Below are 9,989 nucleotides of genomic sequence, written 5' to 3'. Positions count from 1 at the left end.
TCGTCAAAAGTAATACGAACTGTACCGGAAAAAATTAAAACCATAAAAAACTAGCCGCGACCAAAGGTTTTGTCGAACGATTTTTGGAATGTTGGTGCCCCTTTGCATAGGTTGACATAACATTAATCCACTTTTCAATAAAAACACGAAGTGTGATTTTGTTTTTCGAAGGTTACAAGCTGCTTTATGTTCCAGTCCTATATTAAGATACCCACAACAACAAGGAAAGTATATTTTGAATACAGATGCGAACAATATTAATATTAAAGCTGTGCTGAACAAAAGTCCAGAATGGTAGGGAACGAGTAATCGAGTATTTAAACAGAGTGTTATCAAAGCCAGAAAGATATTATGGCATCATGAGGAAAGTGCTTCGAGATATTATGAGAGCAGTAGATTATTTCTACAAATACGTATGTATATTGACAGGAGCTTTTGATTATATAGAGTATGCAGCTCTAAAATGGTTGCTTAAGATGAAGCAACCAGAAGAACAAGTCGCAAGATGGTTAGAGAAGTTGAAGCAGTACAGCTTAAACATTAAACATCAATCGGGTAAACCACAGAACAACGTGGACGCTTTATCCAGGAGACCTTGCCAGCCACAAACATTGTGTGCCAAAGTAGAAGAACAGGAAGGTGGGGCATATATAAGAAATCTTAAATTTAAGGTTAGTAAAGTATGGAGTACTGCTGAGTTAATAAAAGAACAACGCGAAGTTTCGGACGTTTCATATAGAAGGTTAACATTTAACATTATTTCAACACTATGGGCGCAGTAAAAGCCACTAATCGTCGACGACGGGTTGTTAGTAAGAGCAATGAAGAGATCTCAATGAAGAGAGTTACCTAGGCCCTGAAGAAGATGCAAATTGAGTAAGTCGAGCTTTTTTTTTTTTTTTTTATGGTAAACGCAAGCACAAGAGGAAAGTCCTATGTCACTCTTGGAGTGGTGCTTGCGCGAAGATATTTGTGGGCATTTATCTTGAATCGCTGCAGGTTGTATGCGTCGAGAAATGTGTGAGGTGGAAGCCCGTTGCACAAAGAAGATGTTCTCCAGATGAATGAGTCCCGATACAGCGACGTCCTTGGGGTAGGCAGGTGGACTCGATGTTGATGAGCCGCAACAGCTAGACGCGTCCTTCTTGCCGGAACAGCCCTAGGTCAAATCAGGCCTGCTAGCTCAGAGGAGCACTTACCGTAATAATAACGGTATAAACAGAATAAACAGAGATCAGCCACCTTTCTCCTGTGCTTCAGACTATCCAGACTCTTTGTCAGTTCTGGTTTGTCGATAAGACAAATAGCTCTCTTCTGTAAAGAATCTAGCAGCTTTAAACTATGCTTAGGTGCAGAGCTCCAGACATGCGAGCAATACTCGAGGGAAGGGCGTATTTGAGCCTTATAAAGAGTCAGCAGCTGTTCTGGTGTATACAGTTTTTTCGTTTTGAAAAGCAGTCCGTTTTTGAAAGCTGCCCTGGCGATCTCGGCAACGTGGTCATACCAGGACACACTGTTGGTGACTTCGACTCCTAGAAGATGTAAAGATGATTTCATTGGCAATGTTTTCCCTGCCATAACCAGCTCCGGGCCACCAAGGTTAGTCTTTATCGTAAATACTGCAGCCTGCGTCTTTTTAGCGTTAAAATTGACCAGATTGTTACCGCCCCACTCCAAGATTGCTCTAATATCGTTGTTGGTTGAAGCTACTTGTTGCTGCCTAAGATTCTGAGAACTTGCGGCTGTCGTTGGTTTGGCGGACTTAAATGTGGAAATAAGTGTGCTATCGTCCGCAAGCTGTAGATTGGATTGACAGTGGTTCCTAGCAAATCGTTGATAAATATTAAGAAAAGGGTGGGGGATAGAATGCATCCTTGAGGGACTCCAGCGTTAATGTTAAATTTGTCGAAGAGGTGTCCATCGATGACTACTTGGATTGTTCGTTGTTCAAGAAAACTTTTGATCCAATTCAATAATGAGTTTTGTATGCCGATTGAGGAGAGCTTAATTAGTAGTCCCTCATGCCACACTCTATCAAATGCCTTGGAAATGTCAAGAGCGACTGAGCGGGACTCGCCGTGCTTCTCCATGGCCTCCGTCCACAAGACGTGTGTGACGTAAGCCAGAAGATCGCCGGTGGATCTAAGCTTTCGGAAGCCGTATTGATGACCGCTAATTAGTCCAAATGATTCCAGATATCTTAACAGTTGTTGGTTGACTGCTTTCTCCATAATCTTCGATATTACTGGAACTAGTGCAATCGGGCGGTAATTGGAGGGTATCGTCTTCTTACCCTTTTTGAGTACAGCTGGCACTCGAGCAGTTTTCCAGCTTGTTGGAAATGAGCCCTGCTTATACGATGCCGTGAACAGTCTACATAAGGGAGGAGTCAATTCGTCTGCACAACGTTTTAGTACTAGGCCTGGAATTCCATCGGGTCCAGAAGCTTTGTTGGTGTATACGCTTTTAAGAATTATATTTATAATTCGTTGGGGAAACGAAATTTCTCCCATCGATGAATTCACCCTTGGCAAATATAGCGGTGTTTTGCCTTGCGAGTGCAGAGTAGAATTGGACGCGAAGAGTTTACCCAGTAAGTTGGCTTTTTCCCTTGCTGTTACCGCGATAGAACCATCATCTGCTGTTAGGGGTGGCAAGGCCGACTTAGCAAATCGTTGACTAACGGCTTTCAATACCGACCAGAAAGATCTTGTTCCATTTGGGCAGTTTAGCAATTTGTTTTTGATCCTGTTATTGTGACTCTCTTTGCGTTCATCAATAATTCGCTTGCAGCTGTTTCTGGAGGTTAAAAAGTTCCTCCGATTTTCGGTGGAAGGATGTTGACGCCATTTGCGATATGCTGCGTTTTTAGTGTTTACTGCCTTTTGCAATTCAGGTTGAACCATTGCTTGCTGTTTGATCCGCATTTAGTAGAAAAAGGGATATAAGCTTCCATTCCTGCCAAGATAATCTCTGTAATTTGGTTTGCACATTCTGAGATGTTATTGGTTCTAAAGCAGACTTCTTTCCAAGGGAATGAGCGATAAAATTCTCCAAGATGGTTCTACTTTGCTGATTTATAGTGCCAAACCTTCCGCGGCATCGGAGGATCCTGCGTTTTAACATCCAACTGGCAAGAGACTGTTATCAATTTGTGGTCCGATGTTCCTAGGGGGGCCTGTACTGAAACAGTGTACGAGTCAGGGTCTGAAGCCAAGACCAGATCTAGGAGACCCGCGAACTCGCCGTCTCGATCGGGGATTCTGGTAGGTTCCTCCACAAGCTGCGTAAGCCGGCATATGGTGGCAAATAGCTCAGCTTCTCTTCCTTCATCGTCGTTCTTGTTGCAGAAGCGCAGCCAGTTGATATTGTGAACGTTAAAATCACCCATGACGATGATTTCTGCGCTTGGGTAGTCAATTTGCAGTTGGTTAATGCAATCAACCAGGTTCAAAAAGAGCTGCCTATATTGGGTGTCGCTTGGTGGTCTGTAGATACAGCAGATAAATTTTGTGGCTCCACTGGCTATTATTTTGAACTACATGACGTCAAAATCCGCAGGTTCAAGCATTTCCTCCCGCTGGCAACTGAAATCGCTCTTGACAAATACTGCCAATCCAAAGTTTAGTCGAAATCGGGTGTGTAGATCGTATCCAGGATAAATGAGGTAAACATTTGTTGTTGAAGGTTTCACCTTTGTTTCTGCCAATGCCAGAATGTGAGGCTTATTTGATTGCAGGTGTTGAGGTACTGCATTAATATTGGTGTTTAGGCCTCTGATGTTGCAGAAATTGAGTTTTAGGCTTTTAATCCCGCCTGATGGATCCCCCCGACCAGCCTCCGCCCGGAGATCCGAATGGGAGGCGAATTTACCTCCGGAAAATTTTGGTCGTGAGGACGCCATCATGCATTTATTTTCCACTCCATTTTCCCTTTGGAAACCGGACACATTGACATGGCGGCGAAACGTGAGTTCCATGGAACCACTTCACGCCGCCTAAGTCCTATGTGGTGGTATTGAACCGGGCGATGCAAGTGGACAACATCTACCACCACGTCGAGCTTATTTGGGAGTAAATAAGATTCTGGATAAAATCCGGGACAGGTTCTACTGGGTTAACTACTGTAAAGATGTAAAATCGTGATACCGAAAATGTGCAGCTAGTTAAGACCCTAACACAAGATCCAGAGGTGGGATGAAGAAATATAAAGCAACACTGCCATTCGAAAGAATAGCTGGTCCATTTCCGGAAACTAACAAGGGAAATAAGAACATTCTGGTCGCCATGGATTATTTAAGTAAATGGCCGGAAGTCTTTGCTCTTCCCAACCAAGAAGTGGTGACAGTAGCTGAAGTTTTAGTGAACAATGTCTTCAGCAGATTGGGGGTCTCTCTAGAGCTGCATTCTGATCAAGGACGGAATTTTGAATCCAAGCTGTTTCAGAAACTTTGTGAACTGCTTGGGATTCACCAAACACGGACATCAGCATTACATCCGAAATCCGATCGTGAAGAGATTCAACAAGACAATCAAAGGAAATCTTTCCAATGAGGTGGTTGAACATCAAAAGGATTGAGATCTCTACTTCCCCATGTTTTTGTTGGCCTACAGATCTGCAGTTCATGATATGACCGCATTGACGCCAGGCCAGGTCTTGTTCGGGAGAGATTTTCGTTTACTTGATGTTTGGTACCTCAAGCAACCAGGAATTCAAAATGAAACTGCACGTTGTTCACGAGTTGATCGACTAAGAAAGACTAAGGAAGGATTGTAAGGACGCGTATGACGACCCGATACAACCTTTAAGCAAACTGTTCAGGATTTTAGCAAGGTGACAAAGTTTGTCTTTGAAACCCTCAAAGAAAGAATGGAAAATCCAACAAAGCCCTAAAGAAGAATGAAGGTAGTTCATTTGCATAAGCTGAAGTTATATGTAGATCAGGCTAATCGAAATAATCAGATTTAAGAGGAGGGCAATGTTACAAAATTGCTTTACTATTTATTGGATGGTTGCTTTTACTTCTAGAACCAGGTGGTGGGAAAGGGGGAGCCGAGATGCAGTAAGCTTTTCTGGTAGTTGAGATACATGGATGTAATCTAGAGAAATCATCAAGAAATGTGCTTTCATTCAAAGTTAACATTGCAATATATATTGATAATACCAGCTCAACCTACTTTAACGTTCGGGTCGTCTGAAAGTAGCATTACTGCACTGAAAACGACATAAGTCGGAAAACGGTATGTGACAAATGCATTTTCCTATACATTTTCCGGTAAATCTAGTTTCTGTGTTTTTTTATTACGTATGAAATGTGATTACCTGCGTGACTTTTAGGTTCTATTAAATCACCGACACCGTTAAAAACAGAATTATTGTTTACTGAAAAGCAGTTTGGTTTCAGTAAATAAAGCGGCTTTAATAGTACTTTAAGGATTTTATGGTAAATCACAGCAAGAAAATCTTGTTTGGTAGTTGATCTACAGTCATGTGCATCATTACCAAGGTTGAAAGAAGAAGACTTGAAAAGTTAAAATAGGACTAATAGTGTAGGAGTTATTGCCATTTGAAGTTTTCTTCACGTCAGCAAAGCTTTTATACATCAGGGTTCAGTGGCAATGATGTGGGATATCAGTACAAATGTTCTGTAAATGTTGGTTTCTTTTGCTCTTGAGTGAACAGTTGGGATGCATTTTAGCGAAAACTGTAAATAATTTGTGCAAGATGCTTGTTTTTGCTGTCGAATGCCGATTAATTAGCCATGGATTAATTTACTAAACTTTTTAATCTTTTCGTCCATCTATTACCTTTAGAGACGTCCGTTTTGCCGACCATCTCCGGTCTTTGGTATTCTTTGAACCAATTAAACCTACTAGTGGTGCAAGTCTGCAATAAGCAAAATTCTAAACGAGTAGAAAGGCTTGTTCCAACAGCTCTGCCTGATATTTCTACTACTATCAATTTAGATCTGTTTTGAATTATTTTTCAATTCATATTGGCCTAAACGGCTTACCTTTTCAGCTACAGACACCTTATTCATGTCTCACAGCATGGCTATTAGATGGCGCGCAAGGTATTTATTTCGAAATAACTAAAGGAATGAATATTTCTATACCAATTATGGAATAAAGCTATTCTTTTATTAACAAATATATTAAATTACATATATGCATTATTATAGTCGTATAAGAAGTATATTGCCAAGCCAAGATGATATCTTAGGTTTTTAGTCCTCAAGGTCTCGGAATGTCTCCTTAGACTCATTTCTAAATAAAAGTCATCATAATTAATGATTAATAATTGATAAATAAAACATGTTTATTCATTTTCAGAATGCGAACATAACGGAAAAATCTACGCAAATGGCCAAAAATTGGAAACCAATCCAGGAGGTGAATGTAAAGTATGTTACTGCAGAGGTGGAGAGGTGCAATGCGCAGAAGTCTCATGCTATATCAGAAACGATTGCGATGGTAAACGGGTACCTGGCACCTGTTGTCCCAAATACGACCATTGTCCTCCTATCGGTAAGAAAATCCCAATGTTCCATAATTGTATCCTAATAGACCTTTTTTTAGATTCCTACTTGGATAGTGGTAGATCTTCTTCACCAGCCACGGAGCTACCAACACCAAAACCAGCCGAAGCAAACAACACTGATTCACCCGTGTTTTCTACTATGAGCAGTGTTCCTGAAGATAGCAATAAGGTACCTGATACCAGTGATATCGGTACGGTAGCACCAGTTTTTGAAGAGATTTTCAAGAATGATGATGGGCCCAGAATAACTATTCAAGAAATCATTCCTGAAAGAAAGGAAATTCCCATCACGGCTCCACCAAAAATATATATTTCTGAACCACAAGGCACCCTTCTAATAGAAGAATCTTTGCCTACGAATGATTCTAATGATCTAAGCACTGATTCTGAGCCCGATTCAAGCGAAGTAAGTAAATAATTTTTTGCTGTGCATAATTTATTTATTTATTCATACTTTTTCCTAGGTCTCAGAGGTATTTCAGCACCCTCCACCAGTACTAAGAATCGGAGATAAGTTGCTGTTTCTTAAGCAAGGCGAAATAATTCCAGAAAAAGATATCACTACTCCCGATACAGTTATCACAATAATTGGCGCTGAAGGATTACAACGTGGAGGCGAGGAAGAGAGCTTAGAAGTTCATGAAGTTAAACTTGAAGATGTGTCACAAAATGCGAGTAGCGATTCTAGTATAGAACATAATAAAGAAACAAAAGAGGATCATTCAGGAGACACTAATGACTTAGAGCTTAAGCTAGCCGAAAGTACGCACATTTTAAGTTTAGTAAAGCGTAAAGATAAAATCGCTACGACTACTACCACAGATGTCACTACCTCAGCTATAACAGAAAATATTGAAGCTGAAACAACTGTCAGAGCAACAATTGATGAACCCAAATTAAATGAACAAAATAAACCTCAAGATACTTTTATCTCGACAGAACCCGAAACAAAACCTTCTACTGAAGCTCAGATGAAAAATACTGAACCCTTACAGGAACAAAATCCCGCTTATCCTCCTATACCGGATATTATGCCAGCAGTAGGTGACGCATCACAAAAATTTGATATTGAGCTAGAGAATGAGAGTAATACTTCTGCAGTTGAAGGTAAAATTTTGCCCGAAGTCCTTGGCTTTTTAAGTAATAAAACCAGAAACGTGACAACTGAGCACTCTGATTGGCTTAAGCTGCGAAAAAATGAAACCCTAATAGATTTTAAACAAGCCACCCTTCCTGAGGAGCTTCTAAATGAAAAATCCCCAATTGATGAAGAGGATAGTGCTACTGAAGTAATAACTACTCCCGAGACAACTTCCGAAATGCATGATAGCTTGTTTTTACTTAAGGAGGTCATTGCTAATGATCCTGATATTGGTAAGGTTGCTGAGGCAACCACAGTAGAGCCTAAGCCAAAAGAAAATGATCCTGGAAAGGTTTTGGAAGGACCCCAACTGATTGCTGAAGTGAAAATTAACAATGATGAATTAGAAAGGGTTACTATAGAGCATAGGAAGTTCGATGAAGTAACTACATTGTCAACCGAAGCTGGTACAACTGTGGCAACCAAATCCATTGAAAGCTTAGAAGTAGAAAGTGGAGAACAAACCACTCCAAGAACCAACCATTCATCCATACTTTCAGCTGAAAATGCTAGCGTTGAAAATGAAAATAAAGAGTTAGAAGTCAGCGATATGACTCAGCAACAACCAAAGGAAAACAGCGTTGAATTGGGTAGTGTTGAAGTGTCAGAAAACGGTTCTGAGCAGATTAATAAGGAAGTGGAGATGTTGCCTGTGACGACAATGGGAACCACTAAGCAAGACGTAGAATTAATTAATGTTCTAAGTACACCAAAACCAACGAGCTTAGGAAAAGTAGAAAGTAGTACTTATGAACTGTTACCAACCCCTGAGGAAGCTAAATTAAAGAAACTTATAAAAAGGGCAATAAAGGCCGAAGATGACGTTTTTAAAGATTTAGAAAAAGAGCTTAATGAGGATTTAAATACGCCGCATAAAAGTTCAAGGCAAGAAAAGGAGGAAGCTGATAAAATTTTCAAGGAACTGCTCAACGAGACTAAAGGTACTGGAAGAAATATAAACAAGCCCAGAAGCAAAGAAGAAGAGAATATTGAAAATATAAGTCAGGCTTTAGCGGGGGTTGCTCTGAAAGGCAAACTCCCAGACTCCAATGTATTTAGACTTATTGGTGACTTGCTGAAGGGTCAACAAAAATAATTACTGAGAATTAGCCTGGAATTATTTATGATTATGGGCATTTGGTTGCCTCTCGAAAGCTTTAGAGCGATTTGCCAATATAACTGTGAAATATTTATAGCGTTAAGTGATCCAGTATTTATCTTTTAGATATATAAAGTGGTAGTCATCACATTTTTTATCGAATCATCATATCATCAAGATAATGAGTTTAATATGGTTCGATTAGGGAAATGTAGTATTTACTTAAAACGTGTATTTACAAATCTTTTTTGTGATAATTTAAAAACTTCCCAGTAATACTCCCTTTATTATAAGTAGTAGGTTAATGTTATTGTTAAGTAGTGATCTTAGAGTAAGTTTATTTAAAGATACTATTAATTAAACTTTTATGTTAATGCACGTTACTCTAGAATTAAGATGCTCACGACGTAATTTTAGGAATGGACCTGTATATGTAGATAGAGCTGGTTAATAATTACATTGCTAGGTCGCTTTAGTCATGATCCCGTATGATTTTTATTTGTATTTTTAAATCAGTTAATAAAATGAGAGTAAAATAGATAAGATAATGATTTGAGGATAATTTGTAAAAAAAAATAGAAGAGACTTTTAGACTTTAAGTTTAATTATTAAATTATAAATAATATATTATAAAACTTTGTTACTGTTTTAGGTAAATTAAACTTTTAAGTCCCGGTATAATAAATATAATAAACCTAATTTACTATAAAGATTAGATATGTATTTTTATTTTGTACCAAGGACTTCTACTAATAGAAAGAATCATATATTTCACGAACATTAAAGTAATATGATAACTATCAGGAATTCGAATATATTTGGTACATCCACTAAATGTCAATTGTGATACACATTTACCTTTTCTATGTTAAGATCTGAGAATCGTAGACCATGACATTTAAGAAAAAGTGCATCATCCAATAGGACCTTTCATCATTGGACCACAGTCCAAATTAGTTGCTATGGTCCAATTAAATTAATCTTAAAAATCAATGTAACTTTAGAAAGGAAATTGCTCTCATATAAAGATAATATTGTTTTGGTCTATGATAAGACAATGTCGTCGTCAGACTTTTGATTTAGTGGACTGTATTAGGTTTTTAAGATAGATTGAGATTTAATATGGTTCTTCGTTTTTCAACAAATGTTCGAACGCACATGAGCTACCAGTTCGCCATTCCTTCCGTATCAGGCACTCACACTTTAGGT

The 9,989-nt window shown here is 39.0% G+C and overlaps 1 protein-coding gene across 1 annotated transcript; it reads left to right on the top strand.

The window, feature by feature from the left end:
* Positions 1-476: 476 nt before the first annotated feature.
* On the top strand, positions 477-9,495 carry LOC126749891 (uncharacterized abhydrolase domain-containing protein DDB_G0269086-like). Its single transcript, XM_050459495.1, has 4 exons — positions 477-639; positions 6,333-6,527; positions 6,579-6,946; positions 7,005-9,495. The coding sequence occupies exons 1-4, from the start codon at positions 477-479 to the stop codon at positions 8,775-8,777; spliced, it is 2,499 nt and encodes an 832-aa protein (XP_050315452.1). The 3' UTR covers positions 8,778-9,495.
* The last annotated feature ends 494 nt before the right edge of the window (positions 9,496-9,989 follow it).

Source organism: Anthonomus grandis, unplaced genomic scaffold, assembly GCF_022605725.1.
Source record: "Anthonomus grandis grandis unplaced genomic scaffold, icAntGran1.3 ctg00000880.1, whole genome shotgun sequence".
Taxonomy (NCBI): domain Eukaryota; kingdom Metazoa; phylum Arthropoda; class Insecta; order Coleoptera; family Curculionidae; genus Anthonomus; species Anthonomus grandis.
Note: the sequence above shows the minus strand (reverse complement) of the source record. Positions and strands in the feature narration are given on the sequence as shown.

Bases quoted from the DNA above. Each gene is read 5' to 3' on its own strand.
- LOC126749891 (XM_050459495.1), top strand. From the start codon at position 477: ATGAAGCAACCAGAAGAACAAGTCGCAAGATGGTTAGAGAAGTTGAAG. The intron at 640-6,332 runs GTGGGGCATATA...ATTCATTTTCAG, and splicing joins CAAAGTAGAAGAACAGGAAG to AATGCGAACATAACGGAAAA. The intron at 6,528-6,578 runs GTAAGAAAATCC...ACCTTTTTTTAG, and splicing joins CGACCATTGTCCTCCTATCG to ATTCCTACTTGGATAGTGGT.